Source organism: Marmota monax, unplaced genomic scaffold, assembly GCF_021218885.2.
Source record: "Marmota monax isolate L192 unplaced genomic scaffold, Marmota_monax_Labrador192_F-V1.1 WCK01_AAM20220418_F8-fsc00026, whole genome shotgun sequence".
NCBI classification, from domain to species: domain Eukaryota; kingdom Metazoa; phylum Chordata; class Mammalia; order Rodentia; family Sciuridae; genus Marmota; species Marmota monax.
Genome location: NW_026693108.1, coordinates 11,601,187 through 11,623,004, shown reverse-complemented (window position 1 = coordinate 11,623,004; position 21,818 = coordinate 11,601,187). Strand labels below are relative to the sequence as shown.

At 50.8% G+C, this 21,818-nt stretch overlaps 1 protein-coding gene across 1 annotated transcript; it reads right to left on the bottom strand.

The window, feature by feature from the left end:
* Nucleotides 1-13,295: 13,295 nt before the first annotated feature.
* On the bottom strand, nucleotides 13,296-19,952 carry LOC124099755 (G-protein coupled receptor 183-like). The gene is made up of 2 exons (XM_046454989.2): nucleotides 19,811-19,952; nucleotides 13,296-14,430 (listed from the first exon to the last, which is right to left on the bottom strand). Exon 2 carries the CDS (start codon nucleotides 14,417-14,419, stop codon nucleotides 13,358-13,360), a length of 1,062 nt encoding a protein of 353 aa, XP_046310945.1. The 5' UTR covers nucleotides 14,420-14,430; nucleotides 19,811-19,952; the 3' UTR covers nucleotides 13,296-13,357.
* Between the last annotated feature and the right edge of the window lie 1,866 nt (nucleotides 19,953-21,818).

Below are 21,818 nucleotides of genomic sequence, written 5' to 3'. Positions count from 1 at the left end.
TGGTTTGTTTTCCTCTTTGATTATTTTCCCCCCCTTTACTGTCCTACCTCCCACTGTTGGTTTTCATTGTTATTTTCCATTTCCTCTTCCTGTAATGCTTTGGCGAGGATGTTTTGAAGAGATGGTTTTCTAGCTGCGAATTCTTTAAACTTTTGTTTATCGTGGAAGGTTTTAATTTCATCTTCCATCTTGAAGCTTAATTTCGCTGGATACACAATTCTTGGTTGGAACCCATTTTCTTTCAGTGTTTGAAATATGTTATTCCAGGATCTTCTAGCTTTCAGAGTCTGTGTTGAAAGATCAGCTGTTATCCTGATTGGCTTACCCCTAAATGTAATCTGCTTCCTTTCTCTTGTAGCTTTTAAAATTCTCTCCTTATTCTGTATGTTGGGCATCTTCATTATAATGTGTCTAGGTGTGGATCTCTTATGATTTTGCACATTCGGCGTCCTGTAGGCTTCTAGGATTTGGGATTCTGTCTCATTCTTCAGGTCTGGGAAGTTTTCTCGTATTATTTCATTGAATAAATTGCTCATTCCTTTGGTTTGGAGTTCTGTACCTTCCTGTATCCCAATGACTCTTAAGTTTGGTCTCTTAATGTTATCCCATATTTCTTGGATGTTCTGCTCATGGTTTCTTAACAGTCTTGCTGAGCTGTCTATGTTCTTTTCCAGTTGAAATACTTTGTCTTCATTGTCTGATGTTCTATCTTCTAAGTGTTCTACTCTGCTGGTAGTATTCTCCATTGAGTTTTTAAGTTGATTTATTGCTTCCTGCATTTCTAGGATTTCTGTTTGTTTGTTTTTTATAACCTCTATCTCCCTGTATAGTTGATCCTTTGCTTCCTGGATTTGTTTGTGTAATTCATTGTCGAAGTGATCTTTCATTGTCTGATTTTGCTGTTTAATGTCTTCCTTGATACTCCAGATCATCTGAAGCATGTATATCCTGAATTCTTTATCTGACATTCCATCTGCTGCAGCAGTTACCTCTTCTAAAGTTGCGTTGACCTGCATTGCTTGTGGTCCTTTCTTTCCTTGTCTTTTCATACTGCTTGCGTATCTTTCCTGCAGGCGCGGGCGGCAGCTCTGCTCTCTCCTTATTCCAATTGGGGTGTCGTGGCTACCACGCCGGCAGGTCACTGGGCCTGTTCTGGGCGCTGGCGGTGGCTCTGTTCTGCCCCTACTCCAATTGGGGTGACGAGTGTACCACGCCGGCAGGCCACCGGGCCTGATCCGCCGGTCGGTTGCAGGTTTGCCTACCCTGCAGGCGCGGGCGGCGGCTCTACTCTGCCCCTACTCCAAATGGGGTGACGTGTCTGTCGTACCGGCAGGCCACTGGGCCTGTCCTGCTGGTCGGTCGCAGATCTGCCCACCTTTCGGGCACTGGTGGAGGCTCTGCTCTGCCCCTACTCCAATTGGGGTGTCGTGACTACCCCGTCTGCAGGACGCTGGGCCTGTTCCTGGCACGGGCAGCGACTCTGCTCTGCCCCTACTCCAATTAGGGTGGTGTGTGTACCACGCCGGCAGGCTCCTGGGCCTGATCCGCCGGTCTGTTGCAGGTCTGCCTACCTTGGAGGCGCGGGCTGCGGATCTGCCCTGCCCCTCCTACCACGCCTGCGGACCCCTGGGCCTGATCTGCAGGTTGGTCACAGGTCTGCTCACCCTGCGGGCACGGGTGGCGGTTCCGTTCCGCCCCCACTCCAATTGGGGTCACGTGACCACCACACCGGCAGGGCCTGATCTGGGCGTGGGAGAAGGATCTGCTCTGCCCCTACTCCAGTTGGGGTGACGTGTGTACCACACTGGCAGGCCACTGGGCCTGACCCGCCAGGCTGTCACAGGTCTGTTTACCTTGCAAGCGCGAACGGCGGCTCTGCCCTGCCCCTCCTACCACGCCCATGTACCACTGGGTCGCGGGTCTGCCCACCTTGCGGGTGCGGGTGGCGGCTCCGCTCCGCCCCCTCTCCAATTGGGGTCACGCGGTCACCACGCTGGCGAGCCCCTGGGCCTGCTCCGGGCGCTGGCGGCGGCCTGGCTCCTCCCCTCTGGCTCGACGACAAATTGAGGAGACTGGGGTGACTGTGCCTCACCCCCCCTACCAGGAGACCAACTGTTTCTGTCACCGCTGGTATTGATGAAGTTCTCTCCTCCGCCGCTTTCTGATGACATCAGATCTCTGCCATGTTGGTATCCTATGCGAATGGCAGCATTTCGTTCCCCTTGCCGGGCAACCAAAGCAACGGGTGAGTCCTGACCAGCCCTCAGCAGGACCCGGACGGAGAAGCAGTTTCCGCGGGCTCCTAGCCCCGGGCCAGGGAAGTTCCAGGAGCCGGAACTCGGTCGCTCCGTGCTCGGTGTAAGCTCCTATAAGTGTAAGCTCCAAGAAGCAGCCCCCGCGGGCTCAGTTCCGGGAGCCAGAATTCGGTCGCTTAGTGCTTGGTGTATGCTCTTCAAGTACTTAAATTTCAAACATGTCCATGTAACTCACTCTCCAGTCTCTGGTGTCCATGTGATCAAGGTCCTCTCTTGAAGAAATAAAGTTCTAAGGGTTGAAATTTGAGTGATCTTTCGGAGTCCAGGCCCACAGCCCATCATGGATGAGTCCCAGGTTGGATCCTGTATGGCAGTTGTGGGGAGAACACAGTGAAGATGTGGGAGTCCTGCACCCCGCCCCCGAGCTGTCACTGTCCTGTCTGGACAGCAGATTGGTTTGTTACCTGTTCGTCTGACTCAGTTTTGTGAAAACCACTCTTTCTTTTTCCTTCATCCTTTATCAGTTTTCATGATAATGACATCATTTAATTTCACGAACAGTTGAGAGATGGGTTGAGGAAGCCTTGGCCACCAGCACAGCTGTTTGCCGGAGAGTGCAGACCAGCTCTGCTCCCTGAGACTGCGGCTGGCTAGTGAGGTTGCCAGGATTCCCACAGTAGCCGCAGTCCACGAGAGAGTGGAACAAGTCACTCGGGTTGGGAGAATCAGGAAGGGCCTCTGCCCTCATTTTTTACCCTGCTTCCTAGATGACCCCAAACCTCACTAAGCCCGAGCAAATCAGTAGCAGCGCCTTGCTAGCTCCTGTTACCAAGGACGGAGGGCTCTTCTTGCTCAGCTGCCCAGCTCCTGTGTCTGCACACTGAGGGACGGGGAAGGGCTCCCACCCAGAGCGTTTGGTTCTGTCGCACGTAAGCAGGGTATCCCTGGTGTGGCCCTCCTCCACTCCGTCCCCTCTCTTTTGGGTGTCTGCCTTTGACATTGTGTGGTCACAGGCCCTCCACCAACTGCTGTGTTGCTGGATGAGTCTTCCTAGATAGACACCTGCTACAGGCCACACGGTGATTAGGGCAGGCCACCCACACAGAATAGGAAAGCCACTGACATGGTGAACAGATTTGTGGCAAGACCCATGATCTCATCTGACATGCTTACCGGCCTCTTGCTCAGAAATCACTCGGTTCTCAGAGCTGGAGGATGTCACCATCTTGTTGACTAATGTTCTCATTGCGCAGATGAAGCCAGATTCCAGAGCTGCCAGTGACCAGCTGAGGTTCCCTTGACCCCACACCTTGTGATGTCCCCCTTCAGCAGAGGCCCCTTGGGCCCACTTACCCGGCAGGTGGGAAGTGGGTGGCTCTTCACAAGGAAGGTGTTCGCAGGAACCTGACCCGGCCTCTGCCCTCTCCCAGGGTCGCCTGGTTTTACAAGCTCCACCAGCACAGGTGTCCACGGCGTCTAGGGAAGCACTGGTTATCACTGTCTTCTCAGTCACCTCCCACATGCACAGAGAACCTGCTGGGTACATATAAAAGACGAGCGAGGGATCAAACGAGATAAGGCCACCAGACTTCTGCAGAAGTGCTCAGCGTCATCGCAGAGGAGCAGGAGGGGTCGTCTCTAGGCGGTCGGCAGGCCTCCTAGAGACATCCAGGCTATAAATTTGGGTCATCGACTTGATCTATGGAGAAAAAGCAGAGCCCCACCTTTGCACAGGGAGACCTGGTTCTGGGGACACAAAGCGCTCGGGGGCACCGCCTCCCCTCCTGCAGCTCCATCCCGGGTCACCTGTGAGCCCAGAAGTCGGGCCGCAGGCTCACTTGGCAGTGCAGTCACCCTCACTCCAGACAGCACTCAGGTGGCTCTCGGAGTGCCCAGGACACCTGGGCACTAGTCCTCCTGTGCAGGTGTCTCCTCGACACCCAGAAGCCGCCTGTCCCCTAAAATGAAGCTTGTTTGGAACAGGCGTTCTTCACGGGAGCCTCTGCCCGTGATCCTGACAGGGTCCTGGACAACCTGATGGGTGACATGATTCAAAGGACCCCTAAGCCTGCTCACCCTGCCCTGCTGTAGCAGTCCCTGAAACCACAGGAAAGGCCGTTGCCCACATTTCCCCTGCCTCTCCTTCTGCCCTGACTGGCCCTAACGCCTCCCTGTGGGGCCCTGTGGCAGGGCGCGCCCCTCCTCCCGGGCTCTGTGAGTGACAGCCCGTCTGCCTCTGCTGATCATAACGAAACCCACATCTGAAACAGGCTGCTCAGCACTCCCTGGAACAGTGTCTTCCTCATGCCAAGCCTGTACCTCACCCTAATGGTCTTCTAGGCCTCCTGCCCCCTGTGTCCTGCTTTATACTGGACACCTCACATGCCTGTCCTTGAGGTAGCTGAGCCCACCTTCTGCCTCCAATCTACATCTTGCCCCAAACTCGCCATCTCAGGAAATGGTGCCATCAATGCAGCCATCCGTGTAAAGCCAGGCCCTCCAGGGGTCCCCAACCTCTTCCCCGGGGTCCACCAATCTCTCCTGAGCACAGAACACACCTGACGTGTACACTGAGATTGCCTGGTGACGGTGGTCTGTGTCCCCTGCTGGTCTGCAGGACCCTGGGGTTAGACCCATTTCAGGCATTTGTGCCTCGAGGCAGTCCTGCCTCCTGGGGTTGATCTGACCGGTGTCACAGGTTGATGTGCCCAAGGGTGGCACAGCCTGTCCCTCAGCCTGGCTGCCACAACCTCACGCGCTTGAGGAACTCGTTGATCTCTGCGCCCCTCCCACATGCAGTCTCTTGGCGAAGTGAGAAAGAAAACTGTAGTGAAAGCTGGCTGTGGTCACCTTGTGGGTGCGGCGATGCCCCGGAAGTGTGGCTGCCAGTGCAGATGTGCTTTCTGGAAAAGGTTGGGAGCCCGTAGGAACCTTCCAGTATCTACCCACTGCTGCGTGAGACTCTCCGCTCTTCCCCCTCAAAATGCCAAGTGATGAAAATTCTGGGAAGTCACTGTACACCCCTGCACGCAACGACAGAATCCCCTGGGCCTCTCTGCCGGGTGGGTGGCCACTGTCCCAGGAATTGGGACTTAGAGCCTCATTACAGGCCTGGACCTGGGACCCCCTTGGCCTTCATCCTTCCTCTGTTCTGAGCTCACACAACAGGTTGGAGAAACCCTGAGACATAAACACTCCGATGCTTCCCTTTTATCATGGGATTGTTTGGACAGGACCTGAGAAACAACCACAGAAGTTACACTCTTCAGAATATTAAAATATTCTGCAAATATATTTTTATTTTTTTAGACATTGATGGGCCTTTATTTTGTTCATTTATTTATATGCGGTGCTGAGAATCGAACCCAGTGCCTCACACATGCTAGGCAAGTGTTCTGTCACTGAGCACAACCCCAGCTCTTTCTGCAAATATTTTAATAAAACCAATACCAACAGTGATGCAGCCACATCAATGTTCATAGCAGATCAATTCCCAATAGCTAAGCTATGGAACCAACCTAGGTGCCCTTCAACAGATGAATGGATAAAGAAAATGTGGTGTATATACACAATGGAAGATTACTCAGCCTTAAAGAAGAATGAAATTATGGAGTTTGCAGGTAAGTGGATGGAGCTGGAGAATATTATGCTAAGCGAAATAACCAATTTCAAAGAATCAAAAGCCCAATGTTTTCTCTAATATTCGAATACTAATTCACAATAAGTGAGGGTGGGGCTAGGGAAGAACAGAGTTAATTTGGATTGGACAGTGAGAGTTAAGGGAGGGGAGGGGACGAAGTATGGGGATAGGAAGGATTGTAGAATGAATCGACATTATTACCCTATGTGCATATATGATTACACAATTGGTGGGATTCTACATTATGTTCAACCAGAAGAATGAGAAGTTATACTCCACTTATGTATGATGTGTCAAAGTGCATTCTACTGCCATGTATAACTAATTAGAACAAAAACAAAGATGGGGGAAACAATACCAGTGCATTAAAATAGGTTGAAAATCATAACCTGGAGATTATTATATAATTTACCATCATAAAGAATATTAGGGCTGGGGCTGTAGCTCAGTAGTAGAGTGCTCACCTCGTATGTAGAAGGCACTGGGTTTAATCCTCAGCACCACATAAAAATAAAATGAAGGAACTGAGTCCAACTACAACTAAAAACATTTTTTTAAGAATATTAATATATCTCTGGGTGCAGGTGCACACCTGTAATCCTAGTGGCTCAGGAGCTTGAGGCAGGAGTATCACAAGTTCAAAGCCAGCCTCAGCAATGTCAAGGTGCTAAAACAACTCAGTGAGACCCTGTCTCTAAATAAAATACAAAATAGGGCTGGGGATGTGGCTCAGTGGTTGAGTGCCCCTGAGTTCAATCCCCGGTACCAAAAAAAAAAAAAAAAAAAAAGAATATAAATGTGTCAATAATATTGTCATTAATTAACAAATATTGTCATTAATCATTCACCTGTTATTTTTCTCAAAAGGATAGAACTCTAAAAACAAATATTTATTTCAAAGTTACCATAAGAAGTATATTTGTTGGTAACTTAAGTTGTTGGGTGTTCCATGAATGGGATGCTGGATCAGTCACTTAGTGTTTAAAGTAGAGCCCTTTTGCTGGGCATGGCAACGCATACCCATAAGCCCAGTGACTCAGGAGCCTGTGGCAGGAGGATTACAAGTTTGAGGCCAGCCTCTACAAGTTAGCAACACCCTGTCTCAAAATTTTAAAAATAAAATAAAGAACTGGCTGTGCAGCTCAGTGGTAAAGCACCCTTAGGTTCAATACCCAGCATCAAAAAATATAATGATAATAGACGCCCCCTCCTCATTTCTTTGCAGTGGGCTCAGCTGCGGTGTGGGGCTGAGAGCCAGAGAGGGATCAGGGATCAGGTGAGACTCAGAAAGTTCTGGAAAGAGGAGTGTTCAAAAATGGGGGGGTGTTATGGTTGAAATGGGTCCCTCAAAAGGATTTGATGGTCTTTAGCCCCGGTTCCTGAGAGGGTGGCCTTAACTAAAACGAGGGTCTTTGCCGTTGTAAGCAGGTAAAGACGAGCTCCTTAACGTGGGCCTGACCCAAGAGGCCTGATGTCCTTAGAGAAGACGTGACGGTCCTGTGAAGACATGTGCTCACAGGGGTAGACCAGATGGTGACAGAGGTGGGGACTGGGGGGGACAGGGCTGCAAGCTTAGGAACGGCCAAGGTGGACAGCAAGCCCCCCAAGCCAGGGGGAGGCCTGGAGCAAGCTCTCCCTCACAGCCCTGCCCGAACCTCGAGTTCAGATTTGTGGCTCCCGGAACCGTGAGATGGTAAGTCCTAAGTTTCTGTCGTCGTCGAGAGCCACCGAGTTTATGCTGCCGTGATACCTAGCAGCTCTAGGATCTAAGACCGCGGACGACAGATCAGAGGCTGGCCAGGAGAAGAGCCCTGGAGCTGCACATGTTGTCCAGAAGCAGCTCAGCGGAGACAGTGGGGATGAAGACCCCACACTGACAGGGGAGCCAAGGAGGGGCAGGGCCCATGTGCCCAGGTCCCTGCAGGTCCTGGGAGTGGCTGGGTCAGACCTGCCCACTGTCAACATGGACACCTTCGCCAAGGGGGCAGGGTGTAAGCCACGTCAGCCCAACCAAGATCTCATGCCCTGGATAGGGGGATGTCTGCCTGACAGGAGGCCTACTCCCGGAGCTTCTGCATGCACCCGCTCTGGCCACGAGAAGGCGCACAAGCCTGAAGCAGGGACCGAGTTACTATGGTGGGACCAGTCCCGATTCTGGCACCCTTGAGTGTCGGGCGGCCCCTGCCCTTTCCAGGTGCAAGCTTCTGAGAGCAGGGTGTGTCTCTGAGCACGTCCTCATCACTCACAGGGGAACTGGTGGGACTCGAATGATAACTATAGGCACCCCACTCGGTGTCCCACCTACCTAGGCCTCTGGGCCCCATGCCAATAAGAGGGTGTGGCTTTTCACGCGTGAATGGCCAGTTTGGGTTGCTCTGTGCCCTGTCGTGGTCAGATTAGCATCATCCGCAAAACAAACAAAGCAATTTAACCGAAAGGCGACTTTTTTTCCAAGAAGTCTGTGGACAACTCACTGACTTGGGTCATTTGGGGATGATGAAAGCGTACAGTAGTGAGGGGAACCTCCCTGCCCTACACCAGCCACCTCAGTGATCTCAGTACCTCCCCACTTCCTGTTCTACAAAACCAAGCTGACATTCTCCCCAGGCCCACCTCGGACTGGGTTACCATAAACATTTGACCTTGATGGTTCACTTCATGTGTCAACTTGGCCAGCCATGGTGCCCAGCGGGTCTAACACTAGTGCAAATATCATAATGAAGGGATTCTTTATTCATTTGTCTGGTTTGCAGTTCCATTTAAACTGGTAGACTTCAGTGAAGGAGAGTACTCTCCATAACTGGGGTGAAGGATGGGCCTCCTATAATCAACTGAAGGCCTTCAGAGCAAAGATAAATGATCCCTAAAGAAACATCAGTCCTGCCCGAGTGTCCAGCTGGAATTTATAGCTAATGGGGTTTGTTCCCACCCCAAACCATTGTTCCTCAATTTTTATATATAAATTTTATATATTATATATAAAGGTGTCCTCTTGTGGTTTCACCTTCAAGATGTCTCTCAAATCTCTTCTATCCTTTGGACCCTGACTCTCAAAACGGGTCAGACATCAGAATCACTGGAGACCTCTGAAAAACCCCAATGCCCTGGACACACCACAGACCAACTAAGTCAGAATCTCTGGAGATGGGATCCCAACAGGCATCAGGATTTAAAAAATTTCCCCAGATGATTCCAATGTGCAGACAAAATCGAGGCACCATGGTTTGGTGTGGGAATAAAGCAGGGAAGGAAACAGCCCAGCAGATCTGAACTTCGTGTCTTCTGAAACCTTGGGGCTCAGAGCACAGCCCCTCAGCCAGCAGGATCAGCATCCCCTGGAAGCTTGTTAGAAATGCAGACTCTCCGGCTGGGGTTGTGGCTCAGTGGTGGAGCACTTGCCTAGTACGTGCAAGGCCCTGGGTTCGATCCTCAGCACTACATAAAAATAAGAAACAAAATAAAGGTTTTGTGTACAATTAAAAAATAAATATTAAAAAAATTTTTAAAAGAAGGAAAAGAAATGCAGACTCTCAGGCCCCACCCAGATCTAGAAGAATCTGCCTTTTACCAACTACCCAGGTGATGTGTACCTGTGCATAGACAAGTTAGAGAAGCTTTGTTCCAAAACTTACCAAATGACTACTGTGTTGGGCAGGCTGTCACAGAACCAGCCCCACAAAGTCTCGGGCTCTAGAACCCTCCATGGTCACACCAATGTCTTCATGAGCTTGGGGCCTGCTCACACTACCTATTAGCGACCAATGTGAATTTGAACATGGGCTTAGTTGTCAGACAGGCCTGGATTTGAGCCCCAGCTCTGCTGCCTACTCCCGGTGGCACTCGAGGGTATTCCCATTTCCTAACCTGTTGAGTGGCAGTAACAGTGGTACCCATGTGAATTATCCTGAGAAATACAAAAAGATCATTCCCGTGAATGGCTTCGTCCAGGGCCTGGAAAATTGAAAACACTAGTGAATGGGAGAGCAGCTGTCACTGGCAGATTGGCAGTACCATCTGAACCTACTACAGGACTGAGTACCCTATAGGTGCCAACAAACACTGGCTATGTCCAGAGTTCCTGACCACGATGGGCCTCACCTCTGGCTCACCTGACTAAGCTTTACAACGGGCTTCTTCCTGACTCTAGGCCCCGACCTTCTCTCTCTTGGTGCATTTACTTTAGAAAACCTGTTGTTGTAAATTCTGTCTTTGGCTTGTAGATCCTCTACAACCCAGCAAAGACTTTCTCAAGGATAGTGAGCACCTCTTTGAAATGCAGTTATCAGGGAAGATCACACCCCCAACTCTCAGTCCCTGAGGGAGGGTGGGCACACTGCCCCAAGTTCCAAAACTACCTCCCACTATAAAGATATGAGTGTTGATTTCACCTCTAGAGAAAGCCAACTAGCAAACCCAGATGACCTTCTGACTCCCACTGCTTACCCTTCAGGACTTTCCCACTAACTCACCTTAGCCCTTAAAAACCTTCCAGCCCTTTGTGTCGTTCTGATGGAGCTCTGGCCTCTGTCCCCCAGAGCAACGGTCTTGAGTAAAGTCTTGTGTGCTTGCTTAACTTCTGTGCAATTGTTGTTTTGAAAGCTCTATCCTCTCTTCTGCTCAGATCTACTCAGATCTTCAGGAGCTGGCCATGGGGACGGGGGTGACTGATGTCACTGGTAAATCTCAGTAGGCCATCAAGATCAGAAACCACACCTGTGGTGGAAGAACGGAGGAAAACCCAGGTGGCGAGGGTCTGAGCGTGGTTAACAGCGGGGCTGCTTGGTGTGAGTTGTGAGACTGTCTCTGGCCCGGCCAGGCCCTCTGGTGGTATTCTGGGGGCAAGTGGGGCCCGACTGCATGACACCTTCCTCTCTGCCACTCTCTCCTTGCTTCCTCCAGTCCACCTTCACCTTTTCCTCTGTCCCGAAGCTGCTCCCTTCCCCATGTCCAAAGTCCAACACCAGAGACCCTCAGCAGGTACCTGCTCTTTCTAAGTCTGTTCAGATAATTCTAAAGGGGCTTTCATGGAGGTTCCGTTACACAGGCATGTTAATAAGCTGGTCATCACTGTGACAAAAATACCTGAGAGGATCGATTTAGAAGAGGAAAGGTTTATTGTGGCTCACAGTTTCAGAGGTTTCAGTCCATGGTCAGCGGGCTCCATTGCTTTGGGCCTGTGATGAGGCAGAATGTGGTGAGAGAAGAAAAGCACAGAGAGCAGAGAAAGGGGCCGAGGACATGATATGGTCCCCAAGGGAATGCCCCCAAGGACCCACTCCCTTGAATGTCCCCACCTCATCGCGTCCCAATAATCCATGCAGCTATCAATTCATCAGTGGATTAACCCACTGATGAGGTCAGAGCCCTCATGATCCAGTGACTTCCCCAAACCCCACCTCTGAACATTGTTGCCTGAGGGACCAAGCCTTGAACACATGAGCCTTTGGGGGACACACCAGCACCAATAGGCATGGTTGATGAAATCACTGGCCACTAGCGACTGAACTCAATCTCTGGCTCCTCCCACCCCCTACTGCCCCTGCACCGTGAAGGTCAACTGCCAGGACTGATAGTTCCAATCCTCCAATCACAGGGTTTGGTTCTCCAGCAACCAGCCCCCATCCTCAAGGTCCTGGCAAGGGTCACCTCATCAGCATCATCTCAGGGACAAGGCTGGAATAACAAAAGATGTTCCTCTGTCACCCTGGATTCCAGGGACTTTAGGAACTCTGTGCCAGGCACCAGGGAAAAAGCCAAGCATCTATTTCTTATATCACAACATCACAGGATGAGACATTGTCCACTCAAAAGCACATGAAAGAGACTTAAGTGTCTAAAATGTGGTCCAAAACTTCAAGATGCACAGAACAGACTTCCAGGACCAGAAGGGAATTCCAGGGTGACATTGACTGGGAGACTCACAGAGGACCCTGTTGGAACCCTGAGCATTGGAGGGACAGAAGGGCAAGTGAGGGGCTGTCCAGGAGAGGGGACGTCCATGCTGGCAATGAACAGGAAGGACTGGGGCCTGTAGCTGAAATAGACATCTGCACTGACCATGGCTGGGAGGAGCATAGCTTTATTACACAAAAAGCAAAGTTGACCAAGTAAAAATGCTCTGGGAACTGTTTTAGACTCATGAGGTTGCAATGAAGTTTGAGGAGATCTAACAGGAACGGCACATAAATAGATGAGTCTAGCCCGACACACACGAAACAAATGTAAAACAACTATGTCTGCCTCCGTGGCTTCTTCCCTTTGCCCCACGTGGTTCCCAGTCACGTAAGCAATACATGAAGGCTTTGTCCTTGAACCACAACTGAACCATGCAAAAGAAATCACAAGGCCCTTTACCAGGGGCTGCGCTCCCTGGCCTCTGCAGGGGTGCCCCGCTGACACTCCGCGGACCTCCTCCCTGTTCCTCTGACTTCTGCAGAACAGCCTGGGCATTTAGTAAATGTTAGCTCCAAACGTTAGAAGTTCTGGGGGGAGACAGAAGATGCCTTTGCTCTTTATAACACTTCACCTCCCCAAATCTGAAACATTCTACATTGTTGACCTAGAACTCAGCCAATTCTTTCACTCTTGCCTGTGTTTACTATGGAAACACTCTTTTCTTAGAAAAAAGCCATGTATGTTGTCAAAGGTCAAGGAGCTCCGCTGTCAGTTCCTAGAGCATGAGAGGCACATTCTTCCCCAGGCTGATGCAGTTTAAGCTTCAGAGCACCTCACTTATGGTCCCGTGCAGGATCCTGGAACTAATTTGTACTAACTGAGCATCCCTAATCTGAAAATCTGAAATCCAAAATGCTCCAAAAATCTGAAACTTTTTGAGTGCCATACGATGCTACAAGTAGAAAATTTCACACCACGAAGCTTCATTTCATGCATAAAATTATTTAAAATGGTGGAGAAAGCTACCTTCAGGCTATCTATATAATTGTATATGAAACATACATGAGTTTTATGTTTAGACTTGGGTCCCATCTCCAAGATATTTCATGTCTCTGCAAATGTTCCAAAAAAACAATCCAAAATCTGAAACACTTCTAGACCCAAGCATTTCAAATAAGGGGTACTCAACCTGTATTTCTTTCTTTCTTTTTTTTAATATTTTTTAGTTGTAGTTGACACAATATCTTTCTTTCTTTTTTAAAAAAACTTTTTTTTAGAGAGAGAGAGAGAATTTTTAATTTTTTTTTTTTTTTAGTTTTCGGTGGACACAACATCTTTGTTTGTATGTGGTGCTGAGGATCAAACCCGGGCCACATGCATGCCAGGCGAGCGTGCTACTGCCTGAGCCACATCCCCAGCCCCTGTATTTCTTATTTTGCATTATTTTTTTAAAGAGTCTACCTACCCCCGCACCATTAAAAAAAAAAAAAAAAAAAAAACTTGTATAAGCTTCAGGCCTGTAAGTGCTGGCACCTGCTCTATACATGGTCGTCCAGCCAGTTTCAGGTTAGACCTGGTTCTCTAATATGGTGACAGAGCCTCCAGTCTGTGTTTCTGAGGATGCTCTTCCTGGGGAGGAGGAGGAGAAGGAGGAGGAAGAAGATGCTCCGAGTTTCAAAATGCCAAGAAGCCATTTCCTGTAACGTGTAGAGGCAAAGAAATAAATGATGGGGTCAATGCCACAGTTCACATTCATGAAGGACACGGTGACCTGAAGAGCCAGCGTGAAAGCCCTCTGCTCAGCACAGGATGGTGGTCCCAGCATCTCTCTCACCATGAACTGCATGACGTTGAGATGGTAGGGGCTGAAGCACAGGACCACGGCCACTAGCACCACCAGCGTGAGCAGGCAGGCCCTTCGGGGATGCCCCTTCCCACTGGCCACGGGGTTCTCCCGGGCTGTGCTGCATAGCTTCAAGGCGATCTTCACATAACAGAACAGTATGATCACCACCGGCATGCAGAAGCTTATAACACAGGCCGCTAGGACCATGACGGGCAGCCCGAGGATGGGCTCCACGCTGACATACTCCATGCAGGTCAGCTTGCCCGCCATGGGCTTGGCCATAGGGGTCAGGAGCAAGGGTACATTCTGCAGAAGTGCCAAGACCCAGACAGCCACACAGATGAGCTTGGCCCGGCCAGTGCTGCGGAGCCGCTGGCTCTGATGGGTACAGACCACTGCCAGGTACCGGTCTACACTCACGCAGGTCATGAGGTAGACCCCACCATAGGTGTTCAAGTACATTATGAACGCCGTCAGCCTGCAAAGCCCGTCTCCAAAAGGCCAGCTGAAGTCCAGCACGTAATAGGTGATCTTCCCTGGTAGGGCCAAGGAGAACAGGAGGTCAGACACAGCCAGGTGGACCAAGTAGACACCTGTTGAGTTGATCTTCTTGTCCTTTTGACAGGCAAGGCAAAGGGCAAGGATGTTTCCCAGGGCGCTGAAGACCAAGAGGACTGTGTAGAACAGAGAGAGTGCCACACTGGCCTCCCGGGGTGGGAGGTGAGGAAGGCAGGAGTTGGCACTGTAGGGCAGACTGCTTGGGTCAGCCATGTCTGAAGCCATCTCAGAAATCCCTGCAGAGACCAAAAAAAGAAAAAGAAAAGAAAAGAAAAAATGTGTAATATCGTATCTGTAGAGTTATGCCCCTGGAATAGTGATAATTGATACTTTTGCCGAGGCAACATGCCCATGGAAAACGATTGGAGTATGAGTTTTAACCCAATCAGTGCATTAATCCCCTGACAGGGATTAACTAGGTGTAACTGGAGGCAGGGGGTGTGTGGCTGGAGGAGGTGGGTCCCTGGGGGTGTGCCTTTGGGGTTTATATTTTGGCCTGGTTGAATGGAGTGTTCTCTCTCCCCCTCCCCCTCCCTCTTCCCCTCCCCTTCCCCCCTTTCTGTCCCCCACCCCATTCCTGGTGCCATGTCCCCAGCTGCTTTCCTCCACCAGGATGTTCTGTCTCACCTCAGGCCCCACAGAACGGAGACAGCTGTCTATTGACTAAGACCTCTAAAACCATGAGCCCCCAAATAAACTTTTCCTTCTCTAAATTTGTTCTTGTTGGGTCTTTAGATCACAGCAGCGAAAAAGCTGACTAAAACATTGTATAACAAATTACCCCCCAAATAGTAGCTTAAGATACATTTTATGGCCTTCTTGGGTTCTGTGGGCCTGGATGCTGGAGAGGGCACAGTGGGAATGGCCCTGCTTGCTCCCCCATGTTGAGAATCTCAGGTGAAAAGACAGAAGCTGGGAGTTGCTGGAATCGTCCAGGGTTGACTTCAGTCCCATGTGAAGTCATGTGAGGTGGTTGATGCACAAGGCTGGCTGGAAGCTCTGCTGGGGCTACAACCAAAGCAGCTGCCCGTGGCCTGTCCACGAGACCTAGGCTTTCTCAGCACGGCAGCTGCAGATAATTAGACTTCTTACCTACAACTTGAGGCCCCCCAAAATGGTGGAAGCTGCACAAATTATCCATCTTTTCTGCATTTGATATGTTGACATCTCTGGGTCTTGCTGACCGTGAGGGGACCAACCCTCTCAGGTCAGCCAATTCCTAGAGCTAGTCCGACTTGCCCATGAGCACACTCATCCAGAGCAAACCACCCAACTCAGGGCCCTTCCCATTAACCACTTCCTTTTTCAAACTCTCGCCCTTTAGGCCAGGTACCCAACAACTAGGGACAGCACCCATGATATGAACTCAGAGCCCGCTGAAATGATTCAAACTAACCAATCCTAAGCCTGCTTACCCAGGAAATCACAAGAAACGACTGTTGCTCACATTCTCCCTCTGCTCCCTCTGCCACCTGACCACCTGGTGCTTCCCCATGTGACCCAGCATGGCATGGCATGCCCTCTCCTCCTGGGGGCTGTAAGCAACCAATTTTTTGTAAAGGCAATTGTCTGCTGATCTGTTGGCCTTATCGAACCTCAAAATTTCTATGACACACTCTCTTAAAACACCGGGTCACTTTTTCTCATGTAGCCTGTGAAGTGTCACTTCATCACTTTCACCACCTTCTATCGGTATAGGAAGTCACGGTCCACCCCAATTCCAGGGCAGGCAAAATCACCCCCATCCCTAACAGAACACATACAAATGAAACTGTGTACACATTTTTAAAAGTACAGATTGAGGATTTTCACAAAGTGGCACCCAGATTGGGAATCACAACCCCATCAGCCTCCTGGAGCTCTCCTGAGCCCCTGCAACCTCTATCCCCACCCTAGGTTAACCCCTCTCCTACCTCCTACATCACAACTTGGTCTTGCCTGCCATTGGACTTTTGCATAATAAAATCACACCACATGCTAGGATATAGCTCAGCTTGCATCGCATGCACAAGGCCCTGGGTTCAATCCCCAGCACCACACACACACACAAAAAAAAATACACAACATATTGTTTCTCAGGCTTAATGATGGTTTGTGAGTTTTACCCATATTGTTGGGTGTGACCGTACTTTGTTGCAGAATGGGCCTTGATATTATGAATGCAGCACCAGAGATGAATCCTTTCTGCTGCTGATGAACAGGGAAGTTGGTTCCAATTTGGGGACAATTAGGTACAGTCCTGCTATGCATGTTAAATGTGTGCATTTTGCCGAGCATTTAGCTCAGAGTAGAACTAGTGAGGCACAGGTTCTGTGCATGTCTAATTTTAATAGGTTCCACCAGTCAGTTTGTCAAAGTGGTTTTTCTCAATGCCCCTGTGGTGGCTGAACCCTGGCTGCTCACTTGGCCTCGCGAGTCTTTTTCCAGGTTGGCCATGGTGAATGTGGGGGGGGGGGTTCTTGGGGATTTAGCAGGCATTTCTCGGATCACTTCTGATGTTGAGCACTTCTCACCTGCTCATTAGCCATGCGTGTGTTTTTAAGTAGTGCCTGTGTGGCACAGAACATGGAGTCTAGTAGATTTTTTTTTTCTTGAAAATTCAAAGAATGGGATTCACAGACAGCAGCCAGTAAACAAAATACAAGAATTTAATAAAGCAAATGAAGCAAAGCTGCCACCTCTGGGAGGGGACCCAAGAGGGTTGCCAGTAAGGACTCTTGTCCAGGGGCTTTTGTGGATCTGTGGTTGGGGAAAGTCAGCCCCTGGCCCAAGCCTGGGTAAGCACTCATGTCCATGAGGCATTCACTCAGCCTTTAGTCCAATCAAAGTATTGATCCGGCGTTTTCCTTCTTTGGAAAGGCCGTGGACTCCAGGTCACGTATGTCCCAGTTTAAAAATAACCTTTTTGTAAGTTTCTCAGCAAAACCCAGCAGCTGCTGTTTGTGCTCTGCGCCGAGGAAGTTGCTCGGGGGGCTATTTCCCTATCTGCCTAGGCCTCTCTCTTCCTCCTGACCTCACCTGTACAAATATGTTGTCCTTTTCCTATGGGTCGTCTGTCTCAGCTTGTATGCCTTTTCCTATTTCCTTTTTCAAACCCATTGTTCCCGGTCTGAGTGGGCCTCAACTCCATTTCTCCCAGCTCCATCAGGATCATCCTGCCATCCTCAGTTCCCAGACTGAAGGAGGCAGAGCTGGGCTGGGTCTCCTCAAGGCTCTTCCTGCAGCGAGTCAGAGCTATGTGATTGTCCCTGTGGTACACTGAGGTGCAAAGAGGGTGTGTGGCCCTCCCGGGGCCCACGGCAGTCTTTCCCAAAGTCCTTGCCGGAAATTCTGAGCTCAGAGATTTAATTCTGCTCAGTAGCTTGGGAGGAACAGCCCCAGGATGATCTCCTGCCTTCCCTGGAAAAGCTAGCCTGCAGGAGCCATTCCCTAGGACAAACGCTACTCCCCTCCAGCTCTGCCTGCAGTCCCCAGAGCCCTGCCGGAAGAAATGCAGGTAGGGGAAGTGGACGTGGAGCTGCTCTCTCCTCCCTGTGGGCCAGCCCCAAACCCCCAAACTCTCCCCGCCCTTACACACACACACTCACACACTCACACACTCACACATGCGCATGCACAGACACGCTCCTGGACCAAACTCCCGTCAGACACCAAGCCCACTTCTTGACTAGGTCTCCACTTTGGGCTTCCAAGCCATTCCTGCAGGGCCAGCATCACCCAGCCTTGGAGAGAATTCTACTCAGTCCCCACCCTGAAAATCTGATCACCTCAATATCTGGCAAATTCTTCACCCCACTCTCTACATCTGGGCACCGTGGCTTGCCTTTAGCAAGAATCCTGCCAGGACATTTTAGCAAGAACTCCACCCCGACTGCATGTTTCCTTTTTAGTATTTCCCCCTCCGTGGCCCCCCACCCACTCCCTGGCTGTACACCCCCACTTGTCCAGGCTGTGTTTGGAATTCAGCTCGGCTCTACCTATACCCAGGTCTCTTCTCCCCTAAGCAATAGTTTCTGAATGAAATCTGTTTCTACCACTCTTAACTACTGTCTAGCTCTGGTTTTCTTTAATCACATACACACACACACACACACACTGTCACCCTGTGTAGATGTGCACTGGGAGTCCCAGGGAAGGGCAGGCTAACAGTGTCCCCAGTGAAGTGACCACTTCAGAGTAAACTCTTCCAGGACAGGACCCAGCACCAGCACTCACCACCCTCTGAACCTAGAGGAGGCTCCTCTTCCTCTTCCCTTCCCTCCCTACCCATCCTGCCTCAAGCCCTGCTGAGCTGCAGGACCCAGCAAGATCGGGGTGGGACGCACAGGGAGGGCACTTCTGAGCCTGAGCCAGGCAAGGCAAGCCCAAAAAGAGCAAGTTCAGCTCAGGACAGTCCCAGCCACGGGTCCATGCACCTTCTAGAGCCAACCTGAGCAGGATGCCTGCTGGGAATTTGTGAGTCTGTTTCTTGACTTGTTCAGGGCTCTCAGGGCAAAGGGTTGGGACTGGCTCCTAAGCACAGGACACATCACCTCCCAGCCTCAGCCCTGCCAGGTCCTCAGTGCACTCGGTACCACCCCTGCTTCCTCAGCCTGGCGTGCCTCTGTCCCCTTCACTGCCACTCACTGCGTCCCCTGGAGCCTGCTAAGTGCCCCTCCTCCCACCTCCGCAGCATGCATGGAGCCCGCGCCCTTGGTGCTAACTTGGCCCTTGCTGGGGACTCCGCGCAGTCATCACACGTCGGCCCCCAGCAGGCCTGAGCCCCTGACGCGCTGTCCTGGTCCTCTTCCTTTCCTTTGTATTTGGCACAAAGCCCGTACTCAGGATGTTGGCCCCACTGGAGGCCACAGACGTCATACCAAGGAGGAGTGGGTGGGGTTGTCACGGCAGCAGTGGTCTAGGGAGGTTGGCAAGGACGAGACAGCCACATGAACCTAAAACAGGGGCCACCAAGCTCATGAGCCCCAACATCTCACACTGGGTCATCTGCCCTCCCAGCTATTGTCTCCTGACCTTCACTCATTGACACTGGTACAAACGTCAGAAAGTGAGGTGCTAAGTGACCAACTCCAGCCCAGGTATTGGATTTTGTGTCATAGACTCCTGCCACACTGGCCAGAGGTGGTTCCTTAGCCCCTCTCTGCATCCCCTGCCCTAGGTCCTCTCCCTAGAAGCACAAAACATCCTGCTCCCCTAAACATCTCCTCTGCTCTTAGGAAAGGACCTAATGTTGATCACTCATGCCTTAAAGCTAAGCGAGCCTCTCCATGCTGACCTTCCTCACAAGGTGATCGGCCTTTCCAGAGTCTCATAGGTGTGACAGAGGAGTGCAAGGTACGGTTCAGTTCTGTTCAGGAGAATCAGTTTGTGCAACCGCATAGGGGCTTCCAAAAGGCCTCTGAAATGTAACACCCCCCCCCCAGGGCACAACCCGTGAGCCAGCCCAGTCCTATCAGCAGGTTTCACTCATGACCTGAAGCTGGCTCAGGCCTGACCTGTCCTGCCCAGAGGGGAATAGCAGGGATCCCAGGGAGCAGGGAAAGTGACAGCTACTCTAGCCACAGACATGGGGCAGGGGCCCTTCTCATGCTCTGAGAAGGCTCCAGGTCAACTCACCTCACTCACCAAGGGCCATCAAAGCACAGGAGGCCAGCAGAGCCCTGTCCCACGGCCAGCTGCCGTCCACGGGGTCCACAGAGCCTGGAAGGGTGCACGCGCGCTCCTTCCTCAGCAGAAATTGAATCAGTTCAGGACACTAGACTCTACACTCTTCCTCCCTTCACCGCTCTGCTGGAAAAAAAAAAGAAAAGAAAAGAAAAAAGAAACCCCTAGGGTATCAACCAAGGTGATCTCCCTGCCACAGGATGCTCGCCCCACCTTGAGGCCCCAGCTGAACCAGGCCCCGTACAAGGGAGGGGGAAAGTCACCCAGGAGGCCCGTTTCCTTTCTGTTCTATTTCTGTGTCCCCCCACAGGCTAGGATTCAGACCACAGATATGGCGATCAAACTACAAGCATCAGGGAATTTGAAAGAAGCCACTATGTCTGCCCCCACTGGGACCCATGAGCCAGGTAAAGTAAGAAGGGGCATCTGGGGACCCACATGTGCTCAGCTCCAAGGAGGCAAGTGGAGGGTCAGCAGCTCTGGCTCTGGACTTCCTGGGGTTTATGATCCAGGCAAACAGCCTTGATGGAGTCCGGAGGTGCATTTGCAGCTCAGGAAAATGGAGAGTGCGTTGGGTGCTTTGCAAAGTAAGCCGGGCTGATCCCCAGTGGGGAAAGGCCAGGGACGGTGGCTGCCCCAGCACCCCTTTTCACTTCGTCCCATTTTCCAGAGAATGCTTTTCCCCACCACGCAGCTACCTAGTAAATGAGGCATCTGCACATTTCATAAAGCCTATGCCTCAATCAAGAACGGTCGTCCTTGAGCTGTGAGCACACCTATTTCTTCCAAGGCTTTCTCTGACTCTGTATGAGGCCTGAGTCTTTCAGCCACTGACTCTCCCCACTGGTCTGAAATGGGTGCTGCCCCTCCACTGTGACTGCAGGATGGGCCGCCACATGCCTCTTTCCCCCAGACTAAGCTTCAGCACACCCCCTGGCTGGCCTCCTACTGACAGAGGCTGTGTGCCCAATTTTTCCCATATGTACATTTTGCCCTGAAAGACATCCCCCCCAAACTCCAGGTCTGTTGGAGATAGATTAGCAAGTCCTGTCTTACTGTAAACTGTTGCCACAAATTTTCACTCCGATCAACCCAGAAGGAAGAGCCAAAGCAATTTTTGAAGATGCCCGACCAAAACTCAGATCATGAGCCTTTGGGGAAGTATCCCTTAGGTCCTTAAGGCATTTAGGATTCTCCTGTTTGAAGGAAGACCAAGGAGGACAGGGAATTATAGAATGTCCCCTGACCCTGGATTTATTTGTAATTCATCCAGAAGGCCTCTATTGCCTGGCGACTGTGAGCCAGGCACGTGATCTAAGTTCGTGGGCGTGCGCCATTGGCAAACCCTCAGGGGCCTCACTATGTCCATGGACACCAGTGGGTGTCAACCTAAAAAGCCAGCCTAGCCACTCTGAGTATGAGAACAAGGAATTAATTAAAACCAAAATGAGGATGGCCACCTGGAGAGAAAATGCAAATTCTAGTTGCCCAGAGCAAGTCTCCCCAAATGGCACCCAAGAGGCCTGAGTTTTTACAGATTAAAAAAAGAACCAGGAATTTGCAGCAAACCCTTTGTTATAATCTTGTTGATTGACCAGAATAGCACAGGATGCTCGTTGGTCTCTCATGTTATGAAACCTAAGCAAGAGTCACACTAAGCAGGAAATGCATTTGGCTACTGTCATTTACCATATTATTGGCATCAGGGCGTCCATAGAAACCTGCCCTGCTGGGTCAGCATGACCCAGGGGACTGGAGTCCTGTGCCTCATGTTTCCTCTGGGCTAAAGAATTTTGTGACCTCATATTTAGGACGTTTTAAAATCCTTTCTCATTTCCCCCTTTTGATCAGAATCACTCTCTGTCAAGCATTGGTGACTGATAGAGGGTTCTCAAGGGACAAGAGCCGAAGGTCCCAGGCGGCTAGAAAGGCTCATTCCTAGGTAGTGGCATCCCATGTA

What these genes read in the sequence shown, in the direction of transcription:
- LOC124099755 (XM_046454989.2), bottom strand. Translation starts at nt 14,419, where the DNA reads ATGGCTTCAGACATGGCTGACCCAAGCAGTCTGCCCTACAGTGCCAAC.